This window comes from Malaclemys terrapin, chromosome 9, assembly GCF_027887155.1.
Source record: "Malaclemys terrapin pileata isolate rMalTer1 chromosome 9, rMalTer1.hap1, whole genome shotgun sequence".
In the NCBI taxonomy this organism is placed as follows: Eukaryota; Metazoa; Chordata; order Testudines; family Emydidae; genus Malaclemys; species Malaclemys terrapin.
This window is the reverse complement of record NC_071513.1, coordinates 99,341,459-99,354,779: the sequence shown is the minus strand read 5'-3', so window position 1 is coordinate 99,354,779 and position 13,321 is coordinate 99,341,459. Positions and strand designations below refer to the sequence as shown.

The 13,321-nt window shown below is 60.7% G+C and overlaps 1 protein-coding gene across 1 annotated transcript; it reads left to right on the top strand.

Moving 5' to 3' along the window:
• Positions 1 to 3,184: 3,184 nt before the first annotated feature.
• LOC128843776 (phospholipid scramblase 2-like) lies at positions 3,185 to 9,907 on the top strand. The gene is made up of 7 exons (XM_054040879.1): positions 3,185 to 3,620; positions 4,456 to 4,530; positions 5,315 to 5,507; positions 5,797 to 5,908; positions 6,932 to 7,031; positions 7,481 to 7,539; positions 8,873 to 9,907. The coding sequence occupies exons 1-7, from the start codon at positions 3,185 to 3,187 to the stop codon at positions 8,897 to 8,899; spliced, it is 1,002 nt and encodes a 333-aa protein (XP_053896854.1). The 3' UTR covers positions 8,900 to 9,907.
• Positions 9,908 to 13,321: the final 3,414 nt, after the last annotated feature.

Sequence of the window (13,321 nt, the reverse complement as noted above, 5' to 3'; positions counted from 1 at the left end):
GGCAGCAGGGAAAGGCCAGGGGGGCGCTGGGAGTGGGGAGCAAGTGGGGAGGGGTATGACGGTGCTGCCCGTGGGAGCCAGCTGAGGTCACTCAATTAAGGTGAACTGCAAACAGAACGGGGCAAACCAACCCCAAACGCTGGTGGATATTCCAATACTTGGATTTACCAAAACAGCTTCTGTAGTACCTCACTGGTTACTCAGAGTCCAAACAACGCAGTTCCCTTAAAGTGCCCAGCCTCAGGCCTCCATCCAGACACACACGTCAGATAGGATGATGATTACTGAAAATCTTACCTCATCATATTAAAGAAAAGGTTCTTCCAATCCCAAAGGACCAGCCACACACCCAGGTCCAATTATAACTTAGATCTTACCCCAAATACACACTTATAGCCAATTCTTCTTAACTAAGCTAAAATTTATTTAAAAAGAAAAGAGAGAGAGTGTTGGTTAAAAGATCAATATACAGACAGACTTGAATTCGATTCTGGAGGTTCAGATACATAGCAGAGATGAGCTTGTAGTTGCCAAAAGTCCTTTTAGAAATAGTCCATAGGTTATAGTCCAATGTCCATATTCAGGGTGATTCCAGTCGGTGACTGGGGATCTCAATCCTTGTGGGTTAAGGTTTCCCCCTCTTGAAACCCAAAGCAGATCTGAGACGAAGAAGGATCATGTCCCAGGGTTTTTATACATTTCCAGCAGCCTTTTGGCCTGAGAAAACAATAGGCTTTAACTTTCCTTCTCCTAAACATCCTGGCAATTAGCACAGGGTAATTTATCCATTAAACAGTTCAGATCCAGGTTACCACAACCTTCAAAGAGACATAGAGACAATAATACTATTTCACTCAAGTGTCTTCTTAAATGCTGCCAATACTCCTTTTTTGATCTTTGAATCCAAGCTATAGCAATAGACAAGACTTGTTTGCTTACATCCCAAGACCTGAGCAAACAGCTCCCCTTCTATCTCCAGCAACGCGGCTGCATTTCAAAGCTCTATTCATTTACAGATCTTCCTAACTAGTCTTTAAAGTTCGGCCTGGGTCAGGTCAGTCTGGGAGGTAATTAACTCTTTCTGGCCCTGTCACTTTTCAATGAGAGATTATATCACACTCATAATGTCACAAGGGGAGATGGGTCCGTCTCCAGTTGCTGCACCATGAGGCATTGGCGCAGCTGGCCAGGGCTTCCCAGAAGCGGCCGGGCAGAGGGAGATGGGGTGAGGGAGGCTGCCCGCTGCTGGTCCCAAGGCTGCTGAGTGCCCTGTGACGCCAGCCACTGCCGTGGGCACACTCACCCAAGCTGTGGGGTTCCTGTTCTTTAGGGGGAGCAGCTCAGCCCCAGAGCACCTGCCCGCCGGCCACACTGCGGTCCCTGTGGCGCCAGCCTGGCTGGTGGAGCTCTGGCATTCCAGGGGGCATTAGTGGCTTGGCACACACTCAACTGGATTGATTCCTACTTTGCAGGGCAGCTCTGGCCAGCCCCTTCCCCCGCGATTGGCCATTAACCCGCTCTTTGCCTGGCCCAGACACCAGGGGGGTTGAGTCAGTCCTGGAGCACGCTGCAGATCTGTGAGCACACGCGCCCGCTCCGCCCCCGCCACACTCGGCCAACCGGCCAGGGAAGGAGGCCACCGTGACCATTCATGCCCAGTAACGGCTGCACCAGGAGGACTGACTCCCCTTTGGATTCAGCCAGACGCGCCTCACACATCCGTTTGCAAACCCCCCGCTCACCCGCCGCTGCTCCAGGCAGTTCCCAGCCGGCTCCAGGGCACCCAGCACGCGCTCGCCAAGCTGCCTTGGCCTCTGCTGCTCCGACTGCGCCTCTCGCACGCTGCATTCGGGGGCCCGCGCACGCTGGGGAGGTGGGCAGAGTCACGGCCCAAGGCAGCCTGGGAGGCTCTGCCCATGGAGCCCTCTCCGGCGGGGCCGCCCGGCTGAGCAGCACGGCCAGGCAGGGGCACGCTGCAGCAGGAGAGACGGGTTCAGATCAGGCCCCTCACAGATCTCAGGAACCGAGAGGGCCTCTGGCTCACTTAGCCGCAATCCCCGGCTGGCTGGGGGGCAGGCAGTGTAAGGGCAATGGGCTGGGGGGCCCCAGAAGGTCCATAATACCCCCATCGGGCCTTCTGTCCTGCCACACCCAGGCACAAGGGGGCCGGGGCAGAAAGGGGCCAACGCCACCAATCTGGCAGACCTGATTTGCAGGGCGAAGATTCCGATGAAGCCCTTTCACCGCCCTGATCCGCTTCCTCCTCCGGCTTCGATTCTGGAGCAAAGCCCCCCTCTTCCCCGCGGGGCCAGGAGCAGCCACCCAAAGCGCCGGAGGAAAGGAAAGCGCCGTGCAAGCAGAACAGCTGTTTGCTCAACCTCCCGTCCCGGCCGTGAACGAGCCAGAGTCCGACATGGGGTTCATGGGGGGAAGGGCATGGTTGCTTTGCCACAGCGGGCGGTGCCGTGTGAGGAAGCTACAGTCACTTGGGGGGGTGGGGGGGGTTCCAGAGGTGGACTCCGGAGCCGACTGCTTTGGATTGCCCCAGGCAGTAGCAGCTCGAAGCTGTTCCCATGGGGGGGGGGCTATGGGGTGCCCTAGCAATGTGGCTGGCCAGCAGCCGTGCCAGAGCCAGCAGCCGTAGGATGTTGCCCCTTTTCTGGGGCGCAGGGGGAGCCCAGCGCTGCCAGGATCCGGGCTGAGGATTCAACATGCCCCATTGGATACTGGGGGCGTCGAGTCACTTTGGCGCCGACGCAGATTCGCAAGCAATCCCGTTTTCTCCTGCCCCCGTGGGCCTGGCGGCACCCTGACCTGGCCTGGCTCACATGGCACCAACGGGCAGCCCTGGGCACTGACCTGGCCTCTGGCTGTCATGTCACACTGCCAGGTCTCCCCTGCTGCCCTGATTAACATCCCTCCCCCCGCCCGCCCGACGGGCCCCTCCTCCCGGGAAAGCTGCGGCTCTCTACTGCCCTTCGCTGACCCCTCAGGGCCAGAGCTCTGCCCGCACAATGGGGGAGATCCGGCTGGTTGGGATGGCAACGCCGACGGGCGGGAGGGGCAGGGGGGCTCCGGTGGGGGCTGCGCTGTTGGAGGGGGCTGGCGGCACAGCTGCAGAGGGGCCGGGGAGTTTGCAGCCCTCTGCCGCCCAGGGCCTGCCCTCAGCTCTCGGCCCCTCGGGATGGCCGAGCTCAGCTCCCAGCCGTCTCCCTTCGGGCACCTGACGCGGGAGCGGCACATCCAAGCGCTGGCGAGGTCCTTGAGGAGGAAGGACGGGACGTCCCCCAGCTGGGAAGGCACAAGCCGAGCTAACCAGGCTCAAGAACTGGACTTTGGGAGCAGCCAGGGGAGCCCGGATGCCCCTTCGAGTGCCGAGGACCCTGGCCACCAACTCGAGGGCCGGAGATGGCCGGGAAGCAAGTGGGGTGGGACTGCCGGGGAGGAAGCCACCGAGTCGCCTCTGCCGCGGCTGGGCTGGCGGGGCAGGAGAGCCCGCAGACGGAGCCCGGAGCAGAGCTTGCAGCGGGTTCAGGAGGACGACGACGTTCCACCGCTCGGGCTGCAGGTGCTGGCCGGCGTCTCCCAGCTGCGCATCACCGCCCGAGCTGGGCTACGCGGTAAGGCCCTTGCGAGGCCCAATCTGCTAGCCTCGGCCCCCCGAGTGTGGCCCTCACAGCACTCACCCCCCACCTCTTCCATATGAGAGCTCTGCCGCGATCCCAGAGCCCAGGACCCGGGGGGGGCAGGGGGGCAGAGCCTTTCAGCCCAGCTCCTCTCTTCAGATCCGCCCGGCAGTAGGGAGCGGAAGCTGGTGCCCCCTGGCAGTGTCTGGGGGGGTTCACGCTGAGCCAGGCGCCCAGATCACAAAAGCCAGCGCCAGCCAGGCCTGGGAGCCAATAGCGACAGGTCCCCAAGTACGCTGGGATCGTCTCCGAGGGGAGGAGCGCCCCCCAATCTCGGCTCCGACCCGCTTGTCTCTGGGGTTCAGATGGCCCCAAATCAGCGTGGCCTGAACCTGCAGCGCAGAGGAGCAGGAAGAGGGGAGCAGAGCGGCCAAGGGGCGAGGGGGGAACGATGGGGGGTGTTGGTTTGATGGAGGACGCGCCAGGGAGCTGCCTCCCATCATGGGCCCGTCATCTGCTCCGCACAGGCTGAATGACAGACCTGTTCCCGGGCTGGGCGCTCTGTGGGATCTCTGGTACTTACAGCGTTTAACCCAAGCTGGCCAACGTGTGATGGGCCCACCGGCCCCCATCAGCCCCAGGCCATGGGGCCATGAACACCCCCCGGCCCGGTCCCAGGGGTGCTGCGTGCCGGCCCTGCGTGAGGAATCTAAAGGCGCGACGCCGGCTAGCGACATTTCCTGCCCCCACAGCCTGGCACCAGCAGGGCAGGGAGGTGCGGGGGGCAGGGGGGGGCACGGCTCAGACGCTGTCGCTTTGGCTCTTGCAGGGTTCGCCGGGGACCCAGGGAGAACGTACGTGGTGGGCACCGCGCAGGCAAAGGGGCTGCTGGTAGCTATCGAAGGTAACTGGTGCCCCACCCCGGCCCATTCACCCTCCTCATTGTCAACAGCCATGGTGGGAGGGGCACAAAACCCTCCCAAATGGGGGAAAGGGTCTGGATAGGAAGCCATGGAAAGGGCAGAGCCCATCCCCCAGCAGGATATGCCTCTCTCCCCCCTTCTCCCCCCCGCAACCCCCTCCCGCAGCGCCTGAGCCAGAGATCCTGCTCACAGCTCACGGCCCCCGCCCCTCCGTTCCCATCCCCCGTGGCTCTGCCTTGGGGCGGGGAGCAGCACAGCCCCCCAGTGCAGGGGCGCAGGCCTCCAGTGCAGCCCCCTCCCCCGGCATCGGGGCACAGGCCCCCAGCACAGCTCCCCCCCGCGGCATCGGGGCAGAGGCTCCCAGTGCATCCCCCGTCCCCCGGCATTGGGGGGGCCAGGCCTCCAGCGCAGCCCCCTCCCCCGGCATCGGGGCACAGGACCCCAGCGCAGCCCCCTCCTCCAGCATCGGGGCGCAGACCCTAGCACAGCTTTCCCCCCTGGCATCTGGGCGCAGGCCCCCAGGGCAGCCCCCGCCCCCCAGCATCGGGACGCAGGCCCCCAGCACAGCCCCCGGCTCCCGGCATTGGGGCACAGGACCCCAGCGCAGCCCCCTCCCCCGGCATCGGGGTGCAGACCCTAGCGCAGCTCTCCCCCCTGGCATCGGGGCGCAGGCCCCCAGCGCAGCCCCCTCCCCCGGCATTGGGGTGCAGTCTCCCCCTTGTGTGATGGCCGCCAGGTCCGCACCGTTCTCTGTGCCCGCCTCAGAAACCAGCCGCTTGTGCCTGCACCTGTGTGGCCCTGCCCGCTCCTGCCGCATCCGCCTCCGGGACCTGCAGGGCCAGGACGTCCTGTGGCTCCGACGGCCCTTCGGGGCTGGCGCCAGCTGCCTGGGCTGCTGCCGGACAGAGATGAGGGTGTTCACCGCCGGTGACCAGCTCGTGGGCAGCGTGCGGCAGAGGTGAGGGCACCGTGGACTCGGGCACCAGGGCTCAGGAAGGGATTGCTTCTCACCATGGAGAGGAGCCGGGCCCCACGCGGACGAGTGGCTGGTGGGGGCAGCGTGGGTGAACCGGGGTCAACGCCCCCCCTAAGGCGCCAGACTGCAGGGGGGGCAGATGGACCAATGATCAGACCCTGCCCCATGCCCAGCAGTGCAGTCCGGGGGCTCCAGCCGCCCCTCTGGCTGGCGCGGGGCTCTCTGCCCTGCCCACGGCCTGGCTGTACCACACGCCATGCTCTGTGTCTAGGTGGGGCATCCTTGCCCATCTCTGGGACCTGCGTGACCCCTACGGCGCAGCCACCATGAGGATCCGAGGCTCCTGTGCGGCCAGCCGCTGCTCCTCCAACCAGGAGTTCCAGGTAAGGGGGGCAGGTGGAACAGGGCAGCGCGTCTCCCTGGGGCTCCTGCCAAAAACAGACCTTAGCCGTTTTGGGGTGGATGGGAGTGGGGCTTTCTGGTTTCCATTGGATTGTCTACACTCTCTGGACAGCAACACGGGCTTCTTACCTAGCTGGCAGCTTCACTCCTTTGCCAGGCAGGCTATACAGTGTGGGTGAACGTGGGCAGGAAGAAACATGATAGAAGTAATTGGTGTAAAGTCCACAAGCACCCAGACTGTGAATACTGTGCCCAGCGCTGGTCAGCCCACCTCAGCAAGGATGCAGCGGGACTGGGAAAGGTTCACAGAAGGGCAACAGAGATGGTCAAGGGTACGAAATGGCCTCCATGCAAAGAGAGATTAAAAAGACAGGGCCCATTTCAGCTTAGAAAGGAGACGACTAATGGGGGTATGACAGAAGTCTATAAAATCATGACTGGCATGGGAAAAGTGAATAGGGAAGAGTTATCTATTCCTTCCCATAACACAAGAACTAGGGGTCACCCAATGAAATTAATAGGCAGCAGGTTTCAAACAAACTAAAGGAAGTATTTCACATAATGCACAATTAACCTGTGGAACTCCTTGCCAGGGGATGTTGGGAAGATCAAAAGCATAACTAGGCTCAGAAAAGAACTGGAGGAGGACAGGTCCATCGATGGCTAGTAGTCAAGATGGTTGGGACACAACCCCATGCTCAAGGTGATCCTAAACCTCTGACTGCCAGAAGCCGGCAGTGGAAGACAGGGGTGGATCACTCCATAATTGCCCTGTTCAGAACAGCCCCCCCACGAAGCTCTCGTACTGGCCATGGATGCAGCCAGGACACTGGGCAAGATGGGTCATGGTCTGACCCAGTAGGGCAGCGCTTATGTTCTTATGTAGGCTAGAGACGATGCTAAGCTGGGGCCTTGCTAGAACCCCCATTGGGAATGTCCCCAGCCCCAGCCCATTGCTAGCATGGCCTTGGCACTGAGCTGCTCCTCCTTGTCCACCTGCCCAGGTCACCTCCCGCGCCGGCAGCCCCGTGGCAGTGATCTGGAAGAGGTGGCCAGGTTTCAATGAAGACCAGAACATGGACCATGAGTTCTTTGGGGTGGACAGTAAGTGGGGAGCGCAGGGCGGCCAGGCTGCCAGGGAGAGTCCCCCAGCAGCGTCCGCCTCTGGGATGGGCAGGCTGGCCGGGCTCTGGGGGCACAGTCACCGTGGAGATGGGCACTGGTTTAATTTCCTCCCGTCCCTAGTAGCCTCACCCATAGAGCGAGCTGCAGGGAGAGCCCTGGGGTGGTGGCGAAGAGCCCTGCACTGTCTAGGCCACCCAGAGAGCAGAGGCTCTCCTCTCGGATGCCCTTGCCAGGGAGAGGAGCAGCACCTGGCAGGAGAGGATGCAGACGGACCGCTTGCCCCCTGAGGCCGCAGAACATCCCATGTGGGAGAGAGGCCCCCGAACCCGAGCAGTGGGGCTGTTCTGGGGCCGGGAGGGTGCTGGCATCGCCTCCTGTACTCATAGCTGAGCTGTGGGCAACGCGCCCTCCCACCATCTCTCTGTCAGTTTCAGCAAAGCTGGGAGCCGAGGACACCGCTCTCCTGCTGGCAGCAGCCTTCCTCCTGGTAAGTGCCAGCAGCCGAACCCTCCCCGCCCGCTCACGTGCCAGCCCTCTCCTCCCGTGCCCTCTGCCCCCTGCTCGCACTCGTGGGCTGGCCACCCTGCCAGCGGCTCACGTGGGCCAGAGCCCTGGGGCAGGGACACTGAACCGTCCAGCCCTACCCCAGCGAACAACCGGAGGGGTCAGGAGCGAAAGGGCCTCGCCAGCGACCTCTGGCAGCAGGGCGCCCAGGTTCAGCTTGATCCTTACCGAACAGCTCTGTTGAGGGGGTCTTAGCGAGCTCTCCTAGCTGCTGCCCGACACGGCGTGGTGTTACCTAAACTCACCGCCCCGCACCCGCCAGCTCGCTGCCTCAGTTCCCCTCCGGCGGCTGGTTACACTAGGCCCAAGACAACGCAGCTCCCCGCCCCCCGCCAGCCCTCCTCCTCACCATCCTCCCCGCAGCCCACACACCTGCGCAGGCACTGAGCTGGGGACGACTGTGCACAGGCAGGATCCACGTTGCCTTTTCCTTGCCATCCTCCCTCTCCCCCATCAGCTGCCATGCCTTGTGATGTCCTTAGCCACCTCGCTTCGACTAGGCCCCGCTCCACGGAGCGTACCGTCTCCGGCCCGGGCCGTGCAGGGCGCTGCACACCCACAGCGCTCCAGGCAGCATCATCAGTGTGTTTTCTCGTTAGCCGTAACCCAGGGGGACGCTCCCGCCTGTTGAGCCGCATTAGGGCTTTCGCTTCTTGCAGCCAGCTGCCACCAGAGGGCGATGTGTTCACCGCACAACCGGTCAGCCAGTAGGAGGCAGTGAAACCCACGGACGCATGGATTCTGCCCGCTTAGCGGGCTGGGCAATGCATCGTGGCAGCGTCACGCCCCCCAGACAGCAGACTGAGCTGACCGGTCTCATGCCAGCTCGGGGAGCCGGTTACCCCAGCATAGGGCGTGTCTGGTGGAGCCGTGGGGCTGCAGATCCGGCTGGGCTGACCACAGAGTTCTCCGGCGCGGCCTGTGCCATTTCTCGCTCCCCCCGGCCCAGGTGGTGATCGCTTGGATCAAGGCAGAGCCCAGCGGGCTGGGACCGGTCTCCCACGGCCCCCTGTACTGCAGAGGAGGGTAGCTGCAATCCGCTCCACTAGGTGCCCGTTAAGCTGCAGCCGCTGGGCACTGGCTGGCAGCGTTCTTGGGTTCATGCCCCTCTATTATATTTCCCCATCCCCCGCTCAGAGGAGTGGTAAAGTCAGGTGCATAGGACGCCCTCTCGATCTTTGTGTGGAACATAGGGATTACCCCCCCACCCCATGTCCAGGGAAGCCTGTTTGTAACCTCTTCTCACTGTTTCCCAGAACTTCATGTTCTTCGAGATGAGCTGAGGAGGCCTAGAAGAGACCTGCTGGGAGCCCTGCTATGCCAGAGACACTGGGACTAGTCCAGCAGCTCCCCCCTGGAGTCACAGAAATCCCAGTAGCGAGGCACAGGCTGCCGCTGTCTCGCAAACGCTGGATCTCCTTTGGTGGCTGGGATGGCGCTCGGCGCCTGGCTTCGCACACGCTGCTTTCACGAGGCAACTGGAGAACCTGGAGTCTGACGTACTTTCTGTTTATCTTAGGTGTGCGCGTGGCCCCACCACCAGTGTGTCTGAGCCCCTCCCAATCCTCAATGCAACACCCCTCAGAGGCAGGGCAGGTATCCCCATTGTACAGTCGGGGAGCTAAGGAAGATGCCTAAGGTCACGCAGGAAGTCGGTGGCAGAGCAGGGAATTGAAGCCAGGTCTCCCAAGTGCTAAGCTGGAGCCCCAACCACTAGGCCACCCTACCTCTCCCGGGTCACTGTAAAATCCAGCACTGACTAGGCCCATTGCAGAACCCACGTCGCAGCAGGCACGCGCGCTTTTCGCACCCTGAACTCTACGGTACCTGGCGCTGGGAATCCACGACGGCCCCAGCGTCACAAGGGCAGGCAGGAGAAGGAGCCAGTGAACGATTCAAACCCAACACAAGCCGGGGGAGCGGACCGAGGCAAAGCGTTCGGACACGGGGAAGGAGTATGCTGGGCTCAGGTCCCGAACCTACTGGGCGCCATGACCCATTCTTGCCACCGCCCTCCCAGATTGCACTGAGTAACTGACACAGGAAGTCAATTAAACCATCAGATCAGCTCCTGGTGGCCATGGGGTTCCCTGTTAAATCGAGGAATGGGACTTTCCCTTTGGGCCGCTGGCAGCTGGGCAGGTGCGTCGGGAAGCGGGAGGGTTTGGTGCCAAACCACCCCAGGAACTCTTTGGGGAATTGTTCCAGGGGTCAGCGGCCCCATTCAGAATCAGGGCTGCGTGGTGCTGGGTGCTGTACAGACGCATACGAACCCGTGGTCCCCACCTCGAAGCGAGACGACTGAACGCAGGACCAGATGCAACAAATGAGAGCAGCAGCACGAGCGAGCGACTGGAGTAACAAGGCTGCGGGTAACGGGGCTAGGACCGTGGGGTAACACAGACGAGCCCGGCGCGCACTTAGATGGTACGGGTCAGTTAATTAACTAGCTCTCGAGTGCAAACAAATACATGGACCAGCTCACTGACCATTTCTGAGACCTGCTTGACCACCCGTCTACCCACTAGCTGATGGCAGGTTCCCAGGGACATGGGACAAGCAGGGGGGGCGCGGGGGGGGGGGGGGGGGAGAACCGGGGGGGGCGGGGTCTTCCAGTGCCACAGACCTGTAAGGGGTTACCTCTCGAGGCAGATTTCCCAACTAACCAGCCCCTGCCCAGCCAGCCCCGCCCCACACATCTTTTCCTTTCCTTACCAGGGTGTGTAGCGTCTAGCACAGACCGTGCTGCAGCACTTGGGGGCGGGGGGTGCAACTCACACCGAACCCCAAATGGGCAGGGGAGAAATTAGCCCAAGGCTTCTAAAACCAGGACACGTGTTGCTCAGAGGGACCTCAGACCCCTAACCAAGCCAGACTCAGCATCAGCCCTATTTTACAGAGGGGTAAACAGGCTCACCGGCCCAGCACTAGTCAGTGGCTAAACCAGGAGTCCTGGCTCCTAATCCCCTGTGAGGGGACGACTGACTCCCCAGGAACATGCAGGGCTGGCCTATAGCAACCTTCTCCAGATCAGGCCCACAAAGCAGGGTGCAAACCCAGCAGTAGTTTTAAAGGCTAAGTGCTTTCAAAGGAGCCGCCCCTGCTGTTTTACCATGAGTCCCCTAACCCCGGTGATGTTGTGGCCCGGGGCCCTTACCGCTTGCTGCATGGAGGCCACCTGCCTGCTCTGTCCCCTGCCCCATATGACACAGATGCATCAAAGGCAGTTCCCGCCGCCCCCCAGTCAGCTGAGAGGAAATGATGAATTTCTCCTTTAAGAAAGGGAATTATGGGTAAGTTACTAGGCTTATAAAAAAGGCAGCTCATGTATCTCCTTAACAGAGCTTGTTAGGTTTCTTGTGGCCAGGGCTGGCCTTTCAGTGGAGGTGAATTAAGTTTCCTTTTAATAAATGGAGAAACCTGGGTTTTTCTAGGATAACCTGTCTCCATAAAGGCTGCATCAGGTGCCATCGTGGACCTGGGAAACAACTGGCCTCTCATTCTCCCTCTCCCATGAGCTTTGGAGAATCACTTCACCCCGAGCCTATACAGTGGGGATCACACTTATTCAGCTATGGCACATGAGCGGGAGTGGCCAGCATTCAGTATCGTTATCTGAAATCCTGAGACCCTTTCTCTGCATATGACTTTGATGGCTTATTTTTGGCCTATTCCCATCCCAGCGGGAACAGACAACCCCCTTGGGGCAGCTTGAATTGATGCCCCTTCTCTACTGGTAGGAGACCCAGCATTTCTCCTGCAATGTTTGAGCAGCGTTTTCTCCCCCGGGCTCTGGTCAGCCAGCAGGGACTGATGAAACGCAGCAGGGAACAGGTGTCGTCATGGCAAGGCTCCCTGCATAGCTGGCTGGAAAGCCTGGGTTGTCTGTGGGCCATCGTGCTGGCTACTGTCCGGGAGGTGAAACGTAGTTCTGAAAACCCAACCCGACGCAATGCTCTGCCGGCAACGCTGGCCACTCGCTGGTTGGTCCTTGTAGAGATGCTCTCTGGGGATCAATACAGCTGCCTCCCAAGTGTTTAGAAATAACTCCCTCCCTCTTGAGTCTAGGGGAGAATTGACTTGCTGGGTCGAGAGGTGCTGTGGGACGTCACGGGGGCAGAAGGAACGGTGGGCTCTCATGGAGCCAAGGCTAGACCAGCGGAGGGCCCGTATGCAGAGCTGGAGACCTGGAGCTGGCCTGGGTATTCACTGGGGAGCCAGGGCCGAGGACGGTGCACTGGCACGATGCATTCACAGCCAATTGTTTTGCTAGGGAGGCATGTGGCAACATTTTGTACCAGTTGGCGCCTTTTCAAGGCATGTGGCTTGTCCAGTCTATTTATAGGTGCCTGACCTGCCAAGACTACAGACCCTGCATGACCCGTCAGCTCACGCCTTGCAGCTCTTGCTGGGTGGTTTAGGTGTCCGCTGCTTTATGACCGCCGCTCTGATGTTCTCACAACGGTCCCACTGCTGCCATCACCCTCATCGGGCTTTGGCAAAACACTTTCCATAAAGGGGGTTGGCTAATGCACAGAGGCTGGCACTGCAGGTCCAAGCCAGCCCCAATTTAGCACTCTTCCCAGCACACCGGGGCCACCGTCAGGGCCAGGGCTTTTGGAGAGGGTTCAGGGTCCGTGCCCGGCCTGATGAAGGGGGCAGGGAGCGCTCGGTGGCTGACAGAGCTCCTGCTTGAGTGGTCTCTCTAATGCTGCTGGGCTTGGTACCATCATAATCAAGGCATCTTAATATTTCAATCCAACCCAGCACCCCGGCTCTGCAGCAGGGCCATCACTCTCTCAGCCCAGCCTTTCCGTGTTCCCTGCTTTGGGGGCCCAGCCTGTCCTACCTGGGGCCTGCGTTTCAGAGGCATCGAGCACTCAGAGTTCCCATGCACTGTAAATCGAGTGAGTGGGAGACAGACAGACGCTGCCTTATTCGTTGAGGAAGCTGAGAGACCATGGCCGATTTTCAGGAGGGCACAGCACTTCCCCCTCCAGCTAAAGGCAATGGGAGGGGTGGGTGCTCAGATCTCTTCTGGCCGACACAGAGGGATGGACCTGAGTCGGTTCTGAGACTGAGGGAGCAAGTCCTGCCTGGGCCTGGCCTGACCCAGCAGGGCTGACTGCAGCGCCAGGTGGAATTGACAAATGTCAGAATGAAGCATTTGGGGCGGGCGGGCGGCACTTGCAAGAGGCCTAAGGTGCTTCTCCTCCCCGCGAGGACGCTATTTGCAGTGCTCACTGATGGCTGGTAAAACAGCAGAGACACAAGGGGCCAGGTAGCTCCCTGCATGGCCACATGGTCCCCTGCTCTCAGTAAGAAGTGGGGCTCAACAGGCCATCCGGGGCGGAGGCGGCATTTTCCAATTTTGAAAGTTGGAAGTAGAGACTCTTAAGGGATGAGACAAGCCCTTTCCCCGCCCTTCACGAAAACAGTCCACACTCTTGTTCTTGCAGGATTTTATTAGTGCAGCAAAACAGGCTACAAAAGAAAAGCCCCGTCGAAACCCGCTTCTCACCCTGTCCCTTTGTACCAGCCACCACCACACAGACATCTGTGCGCCTCACCCCCACACTCTCCCTTTCGCCCCAGTGACTGCTTTCGTTCTGAGCTCCAGAGACCAAACTAATCTCCCCCTAACGACCAGAGCAAGAGGGGCGGATGTTTTGAACAGAAACAGAGGGAGCAGGGGCCGTGGAAGG